The 21,045-nt window shown below is 39.9% G+C and overlaps 1 protein-coding gene across 1 annotated transcript in view; it reads left to right on the top strand.

The window, feature by feature from the left end:
• The window catches only part of Ryr2 (ryanodine receptor 2), a 401,257-nt gene that overhangs the window by 53,030 nt on the left and 327,182 nt on the right, over nucleotides 1-21,045 (top strand). Inside the window, exons 5-8 of the mRNA XM_035441718.1 lie at nucleotides 1,030-1,044; nucleotides 6,235-6,309; nucleotides 7,825-7,903; nucleotides 12,150-12,262. Coding sequence (XP_035297609.1) covers nucleotides 1,030-1,044; nucleotides 6,235-6,309; nucleotides 7,825-7,903; nucleotides 12,150-12,262 — 282 coding nt within the window. The remainder of the gene's footprint in view (nucleotides 1-1,029; nucleotides 1,045-6,234; nucleotides 6,310-7,824; nucleotides 7,904-12,149; nucleotides 12,263-21,045) is intronic.

Raw genomic sequence — 21,045 nt, 5'->3', positions numbered from 1 at the left:
TTCAGTAAGCTTCTGCAATGACAGCTTGGAGCAGTGCTAATCTCAATGGTAAAGTAGTGCTAGGCAAGAGAGAAAATTCCGTACAGTTTTCCCCTTGACATTATAATATTGAAAGTGAAAATCATCTCTCATGATGGTATTTCCATTTATTCATACACATGTTTCTGTTTATGTGTGTTTCAGGGAAGCATCTGTACTACTTACAAACATCTATATTGATTTCCTTAAACTCAATGGGGATGTGTCTATATTTTTTCTTAATATGTTTTAGAGTTGTTTATAACAACTTATTTCAACCCTATGTTGGCAAATCAAACATTTTCTCCTTCTTGAATGTTTATCTGTGTACCCTCCTGGAAACAAATACAGGAAACTAGAGGGCATCTAGTAAAAACAAGGAAAGATGCATATGTTTTACAGAAGAGATAAGAGCTGAATGAGAGAGGTCCCATGGTGTTTAGAGAAAAGAAGAACTAGTTTATGTGCCTGTCTTTGAAGTGCATCTCTCACCATAGGCAGCATCTAAGGACTGCTTCCCATTTCTTGCATGAAGGATGGTCAGCTCCATGGTTCAGATTCTTCTAATCTGTTTCTTCTTACCTACCAGCTTTACTAAACTTAGTTGGGTTGTCTTGTGCCACTGTGTTTACACCAAAAGAGATGGAATGAAGTTCTTTTATTATTATTATTTAAGCATTTTCAGAGAATAAATGGAAGATTATATCTTCTCAGTGCTTGGATATTGCAAGTTGAGCCAGGCATTTTTTTTTTTTTTTAAGTAGCGTGGCATGTTTTCACAGAAAACAGCTGAACTAACGTAAAGACTCCTTTAAAAAGACTGTGCTTGCTATAGCATTTTTTTTCTAGCATGTAGTTGAATATAAGTTTTGTTGCAATAGCAGTGTGAATTTTCTGCTTATCATTGACATAGCTCCACTTAGAACAGCAGGGTCTTAATAAATAAGATAGTTTAAGTCATTGAAATGTTGTGTATTTAATATTTTCTCTCTTTTCTTTATGTATCCACAGAAATTCATGATGAAGGTAAGACCTTGATCTTCTGCTGTATGTGTGATAGTTTCTGTCTCAGTGTAGGTATATGTGATAATTCATGTGTTTAGTGTGGGTATATGTAATACTTCCTATATTTTAGTATGGCTATATGTAGTGTAAGTAGCCTGCCTGCCTGCCTTTCTTTCTTCCTTCCTTCCTTCCTTCCTTCCTTCCTTCCTTCCTTCCTTCCTTCCTTCCTTCCTTCCTTCCTTCCTTCCTTCCTTCCTGATTTAGGGCTTCTCTATGTAGCCAAGCTGTCCTGGAAACTCACTTTGTAGACCAGTCTGGCCGCAAACTGAGAAATTCACCTGCCTCTGCTTTCCAAGTGCTGGGATTAAAGGCATGTGCTGTAGTATTGCTTATGTATGGTTATAGGTAATATCCTATAAATTTTAGGATGGCTATATTTAATATTTTATAAGTTTTAGATGGCTGTATAAATTTGCTTTGTGTTTTCACAATACCTTTCTTAAAACATTTTAAATGAAATCAAATATTTGATGTTTAATATTTAAATGTAAATCACCTGTTTTGATTTCATAATTTAAATAAATTTTGATATTTTTGTGTTATAGAGCACCAAATTAGGTTTAATTAGCTATCTTTAGGGATTTCTACCATTAAAGTATTTTTTAATTGTTACTTGAGTAGAATGCTCCCTTTGTAGAGATGCTGGCTGTTTTGCTTTTGGAAGACACTTGTGTGAATCTAATAGAAACTTACATTGGGAAATTAGAAGTGCCATATTAGTTACTTTTCTGTTATTGTGATCAAACACTATGACCAAGGCAACTTATAGAAGAGTGAGTTTATTTTAGCACATGGTTCCAGAGGGTTAGAGTCCATCATGGCAGGAAGGTGTAGCAAGCAAGCTACAGGCATGGTGGCAGGGGCAGGGACTTGGGAGATCACATTCAACCATAAACATGATACAATTTGTAACCTGAAAGAACATCACTTTAAAAGATAGAAATTTCTAGAAATATGAATGAAAACTTTGGATATGGATTGAAAATGAAAGAAATGAAACCATTCTTTTGCCCATCCATTGTATGAGTTAGTTAAGACTTTCATTCCAATTTCAAACCCCAGGGTGGGTATTATTGCCTTTCCCAGGTTGACCCTATTCACTAATCATAAAAACTTGACACTGCTGATCAGATGACAGAGCCTATTTATTTATTTATTTATTTATTTATTTATTATTTATTCATTTCTTTGAAGTCACCTCCCATCAAAGATATGAAGCATCTTTCAAAATATCACGTAACTCAGCTCTTTTCAGTAGAAAACACTAGTGTGTATGATAAGGAAAGGATGCTGCAAGCTTTGTTACATCTATCATGACAAGTGTTTGGGTTGCATAGATATGCTTAGCATAAAATATGAATAGATGCCATTTTCTTGCAGATATTAATAAACAATGAACTTGGGTTGGAAAATTCAGTTTTTCTTGCTGAATATGCATTTACTGTATTCATTGAATCATTGTCTGCTTACCCCAGCCTCTGCAGGAGCTGGTTTGTAAAACTGTGCAGGTAGAAAGATGAGGTCTTTATACCTCAGTGATAAAATTGGGCTCTGATTTCTGTTAAGTGTTCATCACATTGGATATTGAGGAGAGGTCAGTATCTCATGAAGCAGACCTCATGCATGAGATCAGGGCAGTTTGACCCACTTAGAAGAAAAAGAATGATCAGTTTTTATCTTGTAATCCTAATGTATAGCCAGGTGGATCTGTGTTTGTTGTGGGAACCTGTTTGTGATTGCTGGTGCCAAGGGCCATGTGTTGGTACTGTCTAAAGCCTGGTAGTTTGTTCAGAGCACTTGTGGTTTCCACACCAGTGCAGGTGAGAGGCTGGCTACTTATCATCAGGCTGTTATCTGTTCAGTGTTTGACTGGGTGGGCCAACCCAGGTGTCTTGTTAGAACCATTCTTGATATTCTAGAATCAATCTTGATAAGGGTTTAGGACTTAAGGATTGCAGGACTGTTTGAGAATTCCTTGTGGTTGGAACTCACAGGTGGATGGAAATGCCAGACCCCACCAGGCCCTGATGCCTGGGTGTGCTGGGTGCTGCTCATTTTTGCCTTCAGTTATTCTTAGACAACAGGGAATGTTGGGCACAGAGGCATTCTCTCAGATTTTCTCCCATGAAACAACTATTTTTTTTATTCCAGATGCTAGTGTTCGTACATTTACTTAAATGTTTCTCCACTTAAATATTTGGATGCTGTGAAAGAAATATTACAACAGATTCTCCTTGCTGTATAATGTCTGTTTCTGGGACCATGGTTCTGTATCATAGGACTTCTAGAGTTACATGACACATGACAGCCTCCATAGGTATAGAAGTTTATTGAATCACATTTCCTTCCTTTCCAATTCTCCTCCCTTTGTTTTCTTCACTCCTTTCTTCCTCCCCTTTTCCTTTCTTCTCCCTTCCCCTTTCTTCCCCTATTCCTCCCATCCCTCCTCTCCACTCTTCACTTCCCTTATCTCTTTCTACTCCCATCCCCATTTACCACCCCCTTTCTCCCTCTCCCTCAGAACCATACCCAGGATTTGCATGTGATAATCCTTATCTCTTTGCCACTGAGCTATTTTGCAGCTCTGATTTCATTTTTTTTACAAGAACCTCACATAATGACAAATTTAAATTAAACTAGCAGAGGGTTTGTGTACAGAGAAAGGGGTCTCTGAACACCCTGGTTTAGTATCACACAACTTCTTGACCACTGAACCATCTTTCCAGCCCAGTATCACACAACTTCTAAAGTGGTATGACATATTACAGCCATACTTAAGATGTTTAGATATTTTATATTTAGTGAATTTAGTGGCTTTAATCATCAATAATATAAAAGACAGATTAATAAACAGTACATATTGCAATCATATTTTAAAAATATAGAGCCTAAAAACAGCACTGAAAATTGAATCTAGAACTAGCAATATTCATGTATTGGTGAACCACTGTAATTGGGCCTCATAATTACCATTTAGATTTTATATTTCTCTGGGTTTTGTGGCTATAAATTTAAGCTTATGACAGTAATACCTCAAGTGCAGTTGTAGAAATCCAGGTGTTCCTGTCCCACAATGACATAGCCCCTGTGACTGTTTCTCTAAAGAAATATAAGTGTAGAATGCACATTGAGTTCACACACAAGTGTGGACATTGACAGTTTAGTTTACAATATGATTTCCTCAGGTAGACATTTTCTTTTACATGCTCCTAGAAATCTAAAGGTCCACAAATGGCCAGTGATGCTAAATTTGTCTCACAATGACTTGTGAACTTCACATGATGATTTTTTTCTTTTTTCTGTTTTTTTAATTTAAATTAGAAACAAGTTTCTTTTACATGTCAATCTCAGTTCCCTCTTCCTTCCCTTCGGTTCCTTCTCCCTCCCCTGATTTTTTCTCTTTGGATGACATTCAGTAGTATCACATAGGTTTCATTTGAAAGTTAAGACATTTTTATCCACTTATCTCTTACGGGATTTATTTGACATTATTCTGTAATATTAAGTCTGTCAGTCATGTCTATGGAAATGAGAATAGGCTCCCTCCCCCACAGAACTGGGATAGCCATTTTCACAGATACTTTTAAAAGTCAAATTTTACCTTTCATTAAACCCTGGGCTCTCTTAAATTACAAATACCATTAAGAGAGGATGGTCACCCCAAATGCAGAATTTCACTACCCTACGCCTTCTTTCTTAAACACCTTAACTGATGTAGGGGTCATATATGGTATATGCCTTTGTACACATACACCACAAGCAGGTGTATGCCTTTGTTTACATACACACAGGCAGGTGTATGTCCTTGTACACATACATCACAAGTCATTGTATGTCTTTGTACACATATACCACATATAGGTATATGCCTTTGTTCACAAATATCATAGGTAGACATATGCTTTTGTACACATACACACCCACTTCCATAACCTGGACTGTCCCCACCCAATCCAGGTTTTCACTTAACAAGTGTTTCTTGACTGCTTGCTGTCTTCTTACCTTTTTCTCAGAGATAAAGGTGAACCAGTCATTGTCATGGGGTTCTCAGTCTGGTCAAGGAGAGGCAGATCTTGCCTGCAAAGTGATGAGGCCAGTATATAGGTATAGCTGACAGCTGCTGAGGGTCAAGGGGAGGGGCTGACACCGAGAAACCTGGATGAACTTCATGGATGAGGTGGCTGATCAATGGAGTTTGGAAACATCATTTCCAAGTCAGCAAAGACAACAGAGTGAATTTTGGATTTCAAGACATAACAACATAACACTTTTTTGAGGAGGGGGTCAGGCAGTAGATATGTTTATTTTGTTTTTTTTTTTTTGAGAAAGGGTTTCTCTGAGTAGCCCTAGCTATCCTAGAACTTGCTCTGTTGACCAGGCTGACCTTGAACTTACAGAGATCCACCTGCCTCTGCCTTCTGAGTGCTGGGATTAAAGGTGTGTGCCACCACGACCTGGCAGTTAGCAAATATGTTTAGAATGGCAGACTGGCACCAGAGAGGATTGAAATTGAAGGTCCTCTGTGTTTGTCTATCTCCAGCCATGATACTTGGGACAGTGACTGCATGTGAAATCTGCCTCAAACCTCTCTAATCATAATCTCATCAGAGGCCTAAGAACCTGTGTTTAGTGAGTTTTCCAATCATGCAAGTGATTTGACTTATATCTATGAGCAATTGGGAAGAATGAGAAGCTTTAAACCCCAGAGATGATGTGATCAATTTTGGGTTTTGCAAAGACTGATTTGTCAAACTAATGCTTACCTGGTTCTTACTGTGTGTGGGGTACTTAGCGGGTTTCTGGACACAAAGGTACTCAGGGTACCCTGTCCAGTGGAGGCTATGTGTAATTGAAGCACAGGCAGTAGCTGAGTAGACTGTAAATGGTTAAAGTTGTAATAATTACTCACCAAAACCCAGTTTATCTTTCAGAGCTGGGTGAGATGATGGGATGATTGCTCCATGGCAGGTGTTTCCTTACACCTTCATCTGTGTTTAAGGACTTGTTCTCGGGGACTTTGCTTTCCCAGTACATTTGTTTCATCCTCTCTTACTGAACTTTCCTGTGAAGATAGAATAACAATGTATTGACTTATTTCTTTGTTCATTCATGATTCTCCTCTTCTTGACCCTTCTTCTGTCCTTTCCATAGACTGCTCAAGGTGGAGGCCACCGGACACTCCTCTATGGACATGCCATATTGCTCCGCCATTCCTACAGTGGTATGGTGAGTGGACATCTTGATTTCATTTCTCATGTGGCCATGTTGGTCCAGGGTCAGATGTCTAGAATGTTAAGGGTATCATTTTGGTAATGACAGTAATGAGTTTGAATAGATATGCCCTTTAATACCCTTGTACCCTATTTAGTTTTCTCATTCATAAGATAAGATTAGATTCATTCATACATACATACATACGTACATACATACATACATAGTTCTGTAGTGTTGGCATTAATCACCCAGGTTTTCAGGGCATCTCAGTCTTTCTTAATTCCCACCATTGTTTCTGCATTTTCTTTGATGGATCCCCTTCTTGCTGGCAGAGTACTTATTTCATGCAGATGGTCCGGTATTTTAAGCTCATGCCACATTCATCTTAGTGTCCTCATTATTCTGTCACTTAACAAGGTGTTTGAAGTTGGGGGCAGGGAAGTTGGCATGAAAAATGATCTAAACTTTATATCTAAGAATAGATACACTTAAGATAATCCAAAGATGGAGGGAATGAGACAATGCAGTAAGAAAGTCAGAGCTCCCTGAGAGAAATGTGTATATGTATATTCATGTTGCCCTCATTTTAGCAAGATGAAGAACTGCATGCCCAAGTATATTCCTGGTGGGTTTTGTTTTTTATGAAGATAAAAGTTTTCAGGTTTCTTTTGGGGACAGCTTTCCAATGTCAGATCATGCTGTACATTAGCAGAGGACCATGAATAGCACAAGAAGGGAGAGATATACAAACATGTCTCCGGGTCACTTGCTTCCTTGTACTGACAGAGCTCATTTCCTTAGGCTTTTGTGAGGCACAAAGGTCTGCCTTTCTTTGTCCTGTTGCTCTGAAGGCCTGCTGGGCAAGTGCCGCTTTGCCTTAGATGTCAGAAGGTCTTCACTTCATACAGAATCAAGATTTTTTAGAAAAAAAAAAAAACACTACTCAGAGATAGACCCATAATAGCAACTTGCATGTTCAAATTGGACTTTGATACGACTTACACATTTTATAATAATTTAATTTTAGTTAGCATGTGAAGTAGTAGGTTTCATTATGCTATGCTTGCACACATGTCCATTATGTTTTGGTCTCCTCCACTTTCCTCTCTGCCACCCCTCCTCTGCCTGTGCTGGTCTTCTTTCCTCCAAATGGTGCCTCTTTTCTGCTACTGTGTCACATCCATCCTGTTACTGCCTCTATTTCCCCTCTCTTCTCCATTTATACCTCCCCCATACTTCTTTTCTACTTTCATCACCCATCACCCTAGTCACAATGACAGCAAATGCTATTGAGGATATGAGGAGACAGGAACCCTTATGTACCAATTGTAATAACGAGAACTTAAGCAGCCACTGTGGGGAAAAAAAGCTAAAAATAGAATGACCATATGACTCAGCTCTACCTTGTGTGGGTATATACCCATCAGATTCTAAGCCAACAGGCCATAGATGGACTTGCTCATCCATGTCTATTGCTGCATTAATCACAGTAGCCTCAGTAGGACTGTTCACATTTTGTATTTTTAGTATCTGTGCTGTCTCTCCACCTCCCGGTCTTCCACTGACAAACTGGCCTTTGACGTTGGCCTTCAAGAGGATACCACAGGTGAGTACCCTGTACTGTAACGGAACCCTGTTCAAAGCAAGGCTAGCTAGCATGGTCAGGCACATGAGGGGGCTGTTTTTATAATAAAGTCAGGAAAGTGATTTTCTCTTTGGCATTTTTGGTACAGTGAATGTATTTTTTTCCTCCTGGTTGATTATTCCTAGGTGATTGATACAAAAATTTGACATCATATCCTTTCTTTTTGTGGGATGAAAGAGGAAAAGTCAGTGCATACATACTGTGTGATGGACTGGCTGTGTGAAGCTTGTTGATGTTCATGGAACAGTTTGTAAAGGATTACTCAAAGGCTTTTAATCATTCATCTTAAAACATCCCTAGGTATAAGATAACAGTGTAGTCAATGTTCGCACTCAAACACAAAAGTAGAAAATGAAATTCTTTGTTGCTTTACCTCCGGGCTCTGCTGTGTTATATGTCCAAACAGATAGATGTCTCCCTATTTTCGAAACAACAAAAAAGAGTTATAGGAACACATTTATCCTTTTGTAAAATCCAGTTATGAGATCCCAAGGTTTATTCGTGTTCTTGTTCTTTGTCATCTGCATCTGTGTTGACTGTGCCCCAATTAGAGTATGTTGTCTTTTACACCGAGCTGGCAGGCCTCTGGAATGAGACTTTAGTAACAGAGCTGAGATGTAACTCAGTGGTAGAGCACTTGCCTACCATGTCCCCGGTTCAATTCTGAATGTCATAAAATAAAATTAGATATCAAGTAGAAAAGGGGATGGAAAGAAAGCATCCAACTTTTATTATGTTGTTCTTCCCTGGTAGAGACCATCTCTCCATTCACTGCTCACTCCATTTCATCTCAGTTGAAAAGTGTTCTCACGTGATGATGTAATGGTAGAGTGCTGACATGTGCAAGGCCCTGAATTCTATCCCTCACACCATGAACCAAACAAAACCCATGTAACACACATGGACAAAGTTTCTGGGAGCTGTACTTAGCACAGTGGGGTAACTTCTGGTAATAGTTTTGTCCTGCAAGCTTCAGCGAGCAAGAAGAAAATCTTTTCTCCACACACAAAGGTTATGCATGCTTGAGGAGAGGGGTCTTCATCCTGATGTGGAGTTCAGCTAGCAATACAATACATGGTACCCTCATGTAAGGTGCAAGATTATATTCTATATATTCATTAAAAATGGTTTTTCATGTTAACTAAATTTTCACAAAATAACAGAGTTGATAATGAAAAAAATATATAATGAACCCAGTTAACTTTTGATAATTTTAATGATCCTGGGTATAAAAAGATAAATATAATATTCAGATATTTCACTTCATCTTATGTAAATTCAGTTGTTTTTTTCTATTTTTCAGTTGTTTCTTTTTTTTACTGAATGTATTTTAGAAAACAGTTATGTAAAAAATCTTAAGTTTGCACAGCAAAATAATGACTAGGACATGTATTTATATGCTGAGCTAATTTCATGGTAGAGTAATACATCTGCCACCCCCTACCCCACCCAGAGTCCTTCCCTGTACCTGGAACCTTTATTCATCCTGCTTCCTCCCCAGCTTCTACTTTTTTATGAATTACTGAAGAAGCATGGCATTTGTCCTTTGTTTTCTGTTTGCCTTCACCAGAATCTAACAAGGCAAATGATCTTTTTCTTCCTTCAATGTTGATAAATTTTTAACTACTGAAGCAATGACTGAGAAATAGTGGATGCGCTATCAGTGTTTAGGTGAATGAGTGAAAATGTGAATCCAGTGAATGGGAACAAAGAATTGTGACTGGTGATGTGCAGTTAAGACTGGTTTGAGTGAGAAGAACAGCTTAGGCCCAGATTCTATATTTACTATATGAGTTCCTAGGATGTATCCCAGATGAATTTACTCATTCATACAAAATTAATTTTTTTTATTTAAGTTAAAACAATCTTATTTTACACACCAATCCCAGTTCTTCCTCCCTCCTATACTCCCAGTCCCCTCACCATCCCCCCCCTTACCCCCAATCCACTCATTAGAGAAGGTGAGGCCTCCCATGGGGAATCATCAAAGTCTGTCACATCATGTGGGGCAGGACCAAGATCCTCCCCGCTATGTCTAGGCTGAGCAAAGTATTCCTCCATAGGGAGTGGGTTCCAAAAAGCCAGTTCATGCACTAAGGATAAATACTGGTCCCACTGCCAGTAGCCCCACAAATTGTCCAAGTCCCCCAGCTAACACCCACATTCAGGGTCCCTGGTTTGGTCATATGCAGGATCCCCAGCTGTCAGTCTGGAGTCTGTGAGCTCCCACTTGCTCAGGTCAGCTGTTCCTGTGGGTTTTCCCAACATGGTCTTGACTTCTTTGCTCATCACTCCTCCATCTCTACAACTGGATTCCAGGAGTTCAGCTCAATGCTTAGCTGTGAATCTCTGCTTCTGCTTTCATCAGCTACCGGATGAAAGCTCTATGATGGCATTTAAGGTAGCCATCAATCTCATTATAGGGGAAGGACATTCAAGTTATCCTCTCCACTATTGCCTAAATTTTTAGTTGGGGACATCCTTGTGGATTCCTGGGCATTTCCCTAGTGTCAGGTTTCTCCTTAAGCCCATAATGGCTCCCTCTATCTTTTTCCTTGATCTCCTACTCTGTCCTTCTCCCAACTCAACCTTCCTAATCTCTTGTGTTCTCCTCCCCCTCCCCTTCTCACCTCATTTCTCTCCTCCCTCCCTCCCTCCCCCTCCACCTGTGCTCTCAATTTACTCAGATCTTGTCCCTTTCCCCTTCTCGTTGTCCATGTATGTCTCTCTAAGGGTCCTCCTTTTTCCTGGCTTCTCTGAGGTTGTGAACTGTTAGGTTAGTTATCCTTTGCTCTATGTCTAATATCCACTATGAGTGAGTACATATATGTTTGTCTTTCTGTGTCTGGGTTACTTCACTCAAGATGGTTTCTTCTAGTTCCATTTGCCTGTGATTTTCAAGATGTCATTTTTGTTTTGTTTTTTTACCACTGAGTAGTACTCCATTGTATATATGTACCACATTTTCTTTACCAGTTCTTTGGGTGAGAGGTATCTGGGTTGCATCAAGGTTCTGGCTATTACAAATAATGCTGCTATGAACATAGTTGAACAGATGTCCTTGTGGTATAAGTGTGCATCCTTTGAGTATATGCCCCAAATTAATTCTTGAGTGCTACAGTGTGGTGGCAGCATCTGGGAAAACTGCAGTGAACAAAAGGCATATGTGTTCTGGCACTGGGAAGTTAATTCAGAAAGAGAAATATTATATAATAATAATAATAATAATAATAATAATAATAATAATAATAATAAAGGGCAGGTAAGATGGCTTAACAAGTCTGACAGTCTGGATTTGATTCCTGGATCCACATGGGACAAGGGGAGAGCTTGCAAGCTGTGCCCTGATATTCACATACATGCTATGGTTTGTGGTATACAGATACAAGTAAATAAAATAGAAATAAACTTTAAGAATGAGAAAAAATAAAGCTTGGTAAAGGAGAAGAATGGCACTTGTAGATGGCAGGTACCACTAGAACACAGTTGGAGTTCGCAGAGAGAACTTGAGCTCAGAACTTCACAGAAACTATAGGTGGGCTGTTGGTGCTCTTATGTCGGGGGTGGGTGCATGTGTGCTTTGTGCTGCTGCTTGACTTACTTTAGATGTATTTGTTTTAATGTACAGCCAGGTCTTCTAGCGCATCTTTCTATACTAAGAGTCTCATAGATGAATAGGAACTAATGCATTTTACAAGGAAGTAAAGCAGAGCAGAGGAGACACGGTAATGAGATTTTTGAGATAGCAATCCTTTGTGTCATTTTTGAATCAACAAAAGAACATTTATAATGCAACTACCCCAACAGAAAACCTCAATCCCTTTTGATGAAAATCATATAAAAAGTAGATTTATTTTTAGAGAACAATGTAACAAGATTGCTAAAGGAATGACGTCACCCTAAGTAACAGACATATCTAGGCCTATGTTAACTCATATAAATAAAATGTCCTTTCCTAGCAATTCTTATTGGAGAAAAGACACCAATGATCACACCCATTTCCTATTAGGAGAAATAGGAATTTCTCCTATTTCAGTATGTCCTACCCTAAGTGAATTTGACTGAGTTCTTTTGATTTTCAGGATCCAAGAGATTCATTTGCACAAAATCACATATTTTTGAAAGTCCTATGAGTGGTATCAACTGCAGAGGAAATAGATCTTAGATTAACTGGATCTTCTCCATGTTTCAATTCTATTGCTTGCAGGGGAGGCTTGCTGGTGGACCATACATCCTGCCTCTAAGCAGAGATCAGAAGGAGAAAAGGTGCGGGTTGGAGATGACCTCATCTTGGTCAGTGTGTCCTCTGAAAGGTACTTGGTAAGTGTGGATACAGGACTGAGTACTTGATGCCATTCTGAGAGATGGACCCAAGAAATGATGCTTCCTTCTTAGGAAATGTGCTTATGAACAAGCAAAGCTAGGGAGATGGCTCACAAAAGCTTGGGTCTCTATCTGGTGAGCTATAAATAACTCCTGAGAAGAGATTTCTGTGGCCTGAGGGGGAGGGTGGCTCCTAGGGTCTGTTGAGCAGGCTTCCCTCCAGACCTCGATATGCATATTCATGAGGCTGATGGTGCCTGCTCTTGGATTCTTTTATTAATAGAATGTAAAAGGCGTCTAATCAGGAGTTTCAAATTCTGTGGTCTTTATTTTGTGCCCCGCATAAAGGCTGTGTCAATTGGGTTCTCACTCCATATTTTGATACTTATGGAAGTAATTGACTGTGTGAGACACACTTTTAAGCAGCAGCTTGTCTATAGCCAGCACTGCCTGGACTTAAAGGGCAGGGGCTAAGCATGGGAAAAGGAAGAAGCTGCTTAGTCACTGAATGTATGTTTTGATTTTTGTGGTGAGGCAATTATGGATTTAATTTAACATGCTTAATAGGTTGTAGTTTTCCTAATCTAAAGAGTAACCTTGTATAAGTTCACAGAGAAATGAAATCCATGAGGTGATAGAAGGAACAAATATACAAGACTTTCTTTTTGTAGTTTTATTTGTTTGTTTGTTTTGAGAGAGGGTCTCACTATGTAGCTCAGGCTGGCCTTGAACTCATCATCCTTTTACCTCACCCTCCATTGCTGGCATGATGATCCTTCTTTTGTGCAGTATTTGGTATTCAGCACAACCCTTGTGTATGCTAGGCAGGTACTCTACTACTACAATCCAGTCCACTCTCTAAAGACTGAACAACTAATTAGATAATGTTCTGTCTTGCTTTTCTATTGCTGTGGTAAACACCATAGCCAAAACAACTTGAGGAGGAAAAGGTTTATTTAATCTTACAAGTTACAGTCTGTTACTGAAGGAAGTCAAGGCAAGAACCTGAAGCAGAAACCATGAAGGAAAAATGCTTGTTGGCTTGCTCCCACTGGCTCATGCTACAATAGCTTTCTCATATAAACCCAGATCCACCTGCCTAGGGATGGCACTGCCCACAATGGGCAGGGCTCTCTTATCTCAATTAGCAATCGTGCCCCACAGACACATCACAGGCCCTTCTGATGAAGGTAATTCCCAGTTAGGATTTCCAATTCTGAGATGTGTCAAATTGACAGCTGATGCCAACTAGGAGAAACAGAAAAGGCATTTTTAAAGTTTTTTTTTTTTTTGGGAATATCTACATAAAGATTCCCAGAGAGAGAGTAGTGGATGATAATGGAAATAAGGATGGGATAGAGTAGGTCACTGAGAAATAAGCACTGTAAAATAAAGAGCCTACTGTGAGAGGCATCAAACTTCCAGTACCACAGATCAAAGAGTTTTTAGGGTGCCCTAATACTCTGTGAACATGGAAATAGAAGCTGGTGAAACAGATCAGTCCATCAGGTACTTGTGTGCAACCATGAAGACATGAGTTCAGATTCCAGAACCCATATAGAAAAAGCAGGCATGGCAGTATACTTGTCTTAATTATGGTGAGTCAGGAACAGGCAGATTTTTGGTGCTTGCTGGCCAGCCAGCCTAGTCTATTTGGTACGCTTCAGGTCAGCGTGACCCTGTCTCAATAACAGCAAATTGGCATTTGAAGAGTGACTCCTGAGGTTGATTTCTGGCTTCCACATGCATATCACACATATACACATACATCTTCATACACATATACAGGCACATGAACACACACTTTCAGTTTGTTCTCAAAAGTTCCTAGGAAGAAGAGCCTTGCCTGCCTTCTTATGTACAAAGTGGTGGCACTAGAGATGGGGGGGCATGAAGGGGGGAAGGGATGGCTTAACAGGGCCTCCTGTCATGGACAGGAGAAATCATACTGTTTGGTAAGTCTGCTCCTGCATAGCTGTGGGAGACCTGGAGTGGCCCTCCACTTTTGTCTTGGACATTGTCCCTGTGTAAATTTCTTGTGCCTTGCAGCTGTGTGGCTTATTAAAATATACATTGTTAAACCCCTGATGTGTGCCAGGACTGTGCCATGAGGCTGATGCATGCTGATCAAAAGAATGCACATTTCACGTTTAGCTGTGGTTAGAACCCAATAGGAAGAGAAACAAGCCATGCCCCCCTTCAGTGCAACACTCCAAACCTGTTCCCGTTTGCTTTGGACCTGACAGTTCCTGTCTGTTGTGGTTTTCCAGCTTGGACTTTGTGCTATGTGGGAGAGGTTGATTTGATAGGGTGGTTTCATTGAGAATAGGGTGGAATATTGAGAACTTCAAAGAACTAGGCTTCTAATGTCCCTTCTATGGCTGTCAACCTGTGCAGTTCTGGAACTAGCTCCCTCACCTCCGGATTTGCTGTTTGTAAAATTAAGGTTGATGCTAATGGGAATACTTAGTCCAGCCTTACTGTGAGAGGCAATGAGGTAAGGCACTTGAGGGGGCATTGAGTGATCAAAGACTACAGGAATAGGTGACAAAAGATGACACATATGTTTCATGGCCCATTAACTTTGGAAGTAAATAAACCCAGATTCATTAAAATTTACTACTAGTTCCCAAGCTGCATTTTGCCCAAGTACTTAACTTCATTTTCCTTAGTAGCCTTTATATATATTATAGAAAAATATGCTAGGGATATATCAATAATTTGTATTAGATGTAACATAGCTATAAAACTATATTAGATGTAAAACAAAATATATAAATATGCATATATAAACATATAAATATATGTTTTATATATATAAAGGTAAAAAAAGAAAAGAAAAGCAAGCCACAGTGCTGGGTTTCACTCTCTGTGTTCTAATGAGGTCAGTGCTTTTACTGTTCATATCCACAGAGTCCCACATATATATCCAGAAACCCAAGAACACACTGTCTGTGGTTTCTGTCCTCAGAGAAGTAGTGCAGAGTCAAACCATGTTAAGTCAGCTTCCTGCCAGTGGGACAGATTCCTGAGACAGGCAACTTAAAAGAAGGGAGGACTAGTGCTGGGGCAGAGCATCATGTCAGGGGACACATGGTAGAGCAAGGCTCCTCACCTCATGGCAGTGGGGACATGACTAGAAAGAGCCAAGGATCCTGTTCTTCTCATCAAAGGCTCAGCCATAATCACCTAACTTTCTTCCTCTAGGCTCTGCAACCTAAAGGTTTTTCTGCCAACAGTTATGGGACTAGCAGTATTAAGGATGGGTGAAGGATGCTGATTCCTCCAAAGAGTTATGGGGCTATCAGGATTACAGGATGGGTAAAGGGTGCTGATGCTGACCGATGCCTCCTTTGGTCTAAGGATCACTCATTACTGTCTCACTTTTCCACTATGACTGATTAGTGATGGGTCGAGTACTGTGATGATGGGGTCAAGGGTGTATATGGTGGACCCAGTGCAAAGGCTTTTAAAAAATGAATAAAAACAAAGAAGAAAGTTAGTGACTGGAGTTTAAATACCTTAGGCTGTCCTTGAACTCACTTGGAAGTCAAGACTGACTCTGATCCTCATGCCTCCACCTTGCAAGTGGATTGCAGACATGTGGCACTGTGCTAGGTTTATGTGGTTAGGGTTAGGGTTAGGGTTAGAGTTAGGGTTAGGGTTAGAGTTTGGGTTAGGGTTAGAGTTAGGGGTTAGGATTAGGGTTAGGGTTAGGCTTTTGTGCTCAAGGTCTTGTACATTCTAGACAAGCACTATGTTAGCTGAGCCACATCCCCAGGCCTCATGTGTAGTTTCTTGAGTCCTTAGTTTTTTCATGTACGGTATGGGAATTAATGAATAATCCAGCTGACACAGAGGCATTAGGAGAATTGAAAGCAGAGAACTAAGCAAGATCATCAGCCCTTGCATAGTAACTGGCTGCCATTGTTTGCTTGGGAGGTTTGTGCCTTTGTACAATGGTTAAAGAAGTTTGCCAGTATTTAGCTTGAGGAAGAGAAAGCTGGCCAGGAGAGGACTATTTATAGAGAGTCTTAAATAAAGATGTAGTATGTGAAAGCAAGGTCTGTATTCTGAGATACTGACATAATTAAAAATGAATTAAAACTTTTGTCTCAAAACACATTGGTTGAAGTGACTATTGAGAAAACTCCCAGCCTTTGACTTTTTCTTATCGGGTCTGTGACTGCTGAGCCAGTTTCCTTTCACCCCGAGCTCAATTAAGGTTAATCCGGCTTTTCATTTGAAACACTAATGGGGCTTGAAACCTTTGCAGTGGTGAATTGATGGTTAGCTGTTTTTCCTCCCTCCCATCTACAAAGGTGCCTCCCAGAAAGAAGAGGATGCTGTGGTCAGAAACCCTCAGCCTGTCAGCCATACAAGTTGGACACAGGTCCATTTCCAAGGAATAAAGGGTCTTGTCTGTAAGAATGGTTGTAAACTACTCAGGCTTCTTACATTTGCTGTTCAGCGTTATAATTTGGAATGACATCCTAATATTTTCAGGAGTATCCAGAAGAGGTTTTCTGTGCTCCTGTTGACCAATTTGTCTTCCAAAGAGGCTTTTGCAAAGCAGCTTATGCGTAAGAGAAAGAACTTACACTCGTGGAAACAGGACAATCGGGTGTTACTGATTGAGGATCTGCTTCAAACAGAATAAAAAAGGATTTTTAATGTGTCAGTTGTGACAACTCTCTGGTTTGCACCACAGTTTCCCATATGTGATTTGTCTTTTCACTTTTGAAATGTTGGTTTTCTGTTTTCCGGGTCACTTGTAGACATACAAAGATCTTATGATTAGTGAAACTATGGTCCAATGACTGATTGAAAATAAATCAGGAGTCTGGAGAGATAGCTCAGTGGTTAAGAGCCCTCGTTGCTCTTGCAGGGGGCCCAGGTTCTGTGCCTGCATCATGGGATGCGCATAACGGTCAGAGGACAACTATCAGGAGTTGGTTCTGTCCTGACCGTGGGGAGTCTGGGGATTGAACTCAGGTCGTCAGGCTTGGTGGCAAACATCTTTACCTTCTGAGTTTTCTCTCTAGCCCTAGCTCCAAGTTTTATCAGTGACAAACAAGTAACTAACATATGTTGTTTTCAGAGAGTTAGAAATAAGATGCTGATGGTACCCAAAGAGACAACACTCATGTCTTCAGGCTTGGCCCCAAGAACCGTTACCCCCTGCTGAGCTGTCTCTGTGCTTCTTAACTGGGATTTCTTTTTTTCTTTTTCTTTTTCTTTTCTCTTCTTTCCTTCCTTCTCTCTCTCTCTCTCTCTCTCTCTCTCTCTCTCTCTCTCTCTCTCTCTCTCTCTTGGTTTTTCAAGACAGGGTTTCTCTGTGTAGCTTTGGAGCCTATCCTGGCACTTGCTCTGTAGACCAGGCTGGCCTTGAACTCACAGAGATCTGCCTGCTTCTGCCTCCCTAGTGCTGGGATTAAAGGCGTGTGCCTCCAATGCCCTGCTTAACTGGGATTTCTAATTAAGAAATACAAAGGTGTTTTGATAGCTTGACAAGTTGCTGAATTTCTTAAAGCTGCATAAATATATCAACAGAAGGCAGGGGTCATTAATATTTACAAGTGGCTTATTATGTCATCCAGTTCATTTGGGGGGCATTCTAAACATATACTTTGCCACTAACCCCTCAGGCCCAGCCCATCTGACTCAGTTTTCGTTCATTTACCTTGAGTCCCTGTCCCCCCAGCCCAGATGGTGGAGCCATCAAACACTACATTTAAAAAAGCATCCATATCTTTATCCCCCATTTATCATTTTTTATTTTTTTTCCCAAGGAAAAAGCTGCAGCCTGAGGGGTAAGATGGCTTGTTTACTCATGTTTCTTGTCCCTGGATGCTAATTTATTTGGAACGCTGTATCACCAGGGTCCAAGTGCCTGACATTTAATAAGAGATAAATAAATGAATGAAAAACTGTATCAGACAAGGGCTGAATTCAGAGAATCTTAGAAAGACATTGGGGCGAAGGAACCTTTTGGCAATCTGACAGAGCATTCGGACCTGCTGTCACGACTAGTTTTTAGGATGCATCAAATACATCCAAGGGATTAGAAAGGAAATTAAAAGGTCAGAATATCGCTCTGTGGCATATGGATTAAGAGCCACAGGGAAAGCTGTGGTCACTTAGGTCTCTGAAATTTTGTGTTTCTGTCATATAGTACTGTGTTCCCTCAAACATAGTTTGGGAATCAGCAGTTTTGATGGGCCCTACTCCTGTATTGGAAACTACTTTTCTTTTCCTCTTTTTAATTTTTTATTTTTATTTACACATTGTTGAGCCTAAGGCTGATTTTGCTTTCAGCCTCTGCCATCATTTATCTTTGCTTTAAGGACAACTCGTCTTGGTTTCAGTAATTGGGCTGTTGCTGCCTTCTGAATATTTAATAGCAACAGGCTTGACTCGATGCTGTTCCTACTCAGATTTCTGTTTTGCCATTTAAGCAGAAAAATTAAATAGAAGCTTCCAGAAGCAATACATCCTGAGATGGCTCCTTTTGAAGAGTAGGTTTCATTTAGAATGTTCTCCATGGCTTCAGTATGTTACTAAGGACATATTTAGAACTCTTCCTAACAGACCAGTAGATTCCCATTTTTCTATTTCCCCCATGTGTGTGAATCATCTTTGCACTGAGGTATAATTTACAGATCACATTTCAGTTCTTCCACTCACTCACTCACACATTCACTACTTTTCTGCTATGGTAGCTCTTGGCTGCCTGAAGTGTGAGCTCCTTGATCTGGCACCAGCCTTTGTCTGTAGGTCTGTCCTTCACTCTCCTCTTCAGTGTGTACCCGAAGCTTCAAAGAGGACTGTGCACTACACTCTGGGTCCCCATGACTCTGCCCTTTGATTATGGTAATCTCTTGGTCATATTTCCCTTTATCAGAGGTTTTAGGTAGCTGGAGGAGCCTAACCGTGCCAAATAGTCTGATATATTAAAATGAAAAATCCAAACAGCCTGTAAAATTTTTAGTATTGGGGCTGGAGGGATGGCTTCAGAGGTTAAGAGCACTGACTGCTCTTCCAGAGGTCCTGAGTTCAATTCCCAGCAATCACATGGTGGCTCACAACCATCCGTTATGAGATCTGGTGCCCTCTTCTGGTGGGCAGATATACATGGAAATAGAATGTTGTATGCATAATAAATAAATAAAATCTTTAAAAAAATTTTTAGTATCTTTAAAACATTTATGGCCAAACCATTGACATTATAGTATACATATATAAATATGAAGTATCCGTCTGCTTATTTGGAAACAATGTATCCCAAATAGGTGGTCCAGGCCATGTGTCTCTTAAAATCTTTGCCATGAGAATTCTTTGCACCTCTGCCCATGAAATCAATGTGTACCCTCTAGACCTAGTATGTTGAAGTCTGTTCTAGTTGTTTGGTTGGTAATATTCCCTTTTGATAATTTCTGAAGCAGCTTGTACTTTACATATAAAAATATATTAATGCATGACATTTTATGTTGCTCACTTATCTCCCCTTACAAGATTGAAAGTACCTTTGGGTCCCGAAGTTCACTCTGATAATACTCAGGGCAATGTTTTAGATAACACATTGAATGAATCCATGATGAATTAACAGATGGTTATTTATTGTGAATGTATACAAACTTTCACTTGGTTTAAAACCAAGATAAAATATAACCATTGTTACTATGAATTCTTTTCAGGAGATTTGGTAAACTACATATGTTGTGTATATACACACACATATGCACAATTTTGTTTACTAAGTCATTGACTTAGAAATAACTCAGATTTTTAAACAATCTATATTGTTTAATATATATTGTTGTCAATATACATCTCCTATATTGGCTAGGAGATGCCTCAGTGAATGAGCTGTTTCCCATGCAAGCATGAGGACCTGAATACCAGTCTTTAGCAGCTACATAAAAAGCCAGGTACAGTGACATGTGCCTGCAATTTCAGAGCTGGAGGTGGTGGTAGGAAGATCCCTGGCCAGTCAGTCTAGTTAAATTGGTGAGGACTAGATTCAATGAGAGGCCCCGTCTCAAAAATTTAACGTGGAGAGTTGACTCGATAGCCAACATCAGTGTCTGGCCTCCATACCCATGAGTGCCCACATATGCACACAAACAGATACACTGACACTCACGCAAAAAGAAGTGAATAAAAATTTTTGATAAAAGCTATGCTGTTTTGATTTTATTGAGTAGCACTCTGGATGGTGAAAAGCGCCTCCGTGAACCTCTGTTAGGCAGTTTGAAGTGGGAGGAAGAAATGAATCAAAGAATTTGTTGTGTGCTAATCATCACAGAAAACATGCTGTTCTTATTTATGGAGCAAATAAGGTAGGATTGATCTGTGAACACTAAAAGCATTTCCCATCAGAAGAAAGAAAACTGAGTCAGTAAAGGAGCCTCTGGTGGGGACTCGGCATAGGAATGATGACCCTGGGGTGACTCAGGGGTTGCATGAAAGCAAAGCAGCAACTGGAGTTAGAGAGGAAGAAAGGATTGCTAAACTTGATGATCATCTGGGACACTTTGAAATCTACTGATTGGTGCAGCTAGTGATGAGGTTAATATGTGCATTTTACAGTGTCAGTTTCATAACTTTTATTTTAATTGATTTTTGGTTAGCATACAAAGAAATGGATTTCACCGAGACCTTCTTTCTCATACATAGACATCAGACATTTTATACTTAGTGGTCCTTCTGTTAGTTAGTATGTGCCCCAGAATTCTGCTCTCCTCTTGTTGGTCCTCCTCCACTTTACCACTGTCTTC

Source organism: Cricetulus griseus, chromosome 3 (assembly GCF_003668045.3).
Source record: "Cricetulus griseus strain 17A/GY chromosome 3, alternate assembly CriGri-PICRH-1.0, whole genome shotgun sequence".
Lineage (NCBI taxonomy): Eukaryota > Metazoa > Chordata > Mammalia > Rodentia > Cricetidae > Cricetulus > Cricetulus griseus.
Note: the sequence above shows the minus strand (reverse complement) of the source record. Positions and strands in the feature narration are given on the sequence as shown.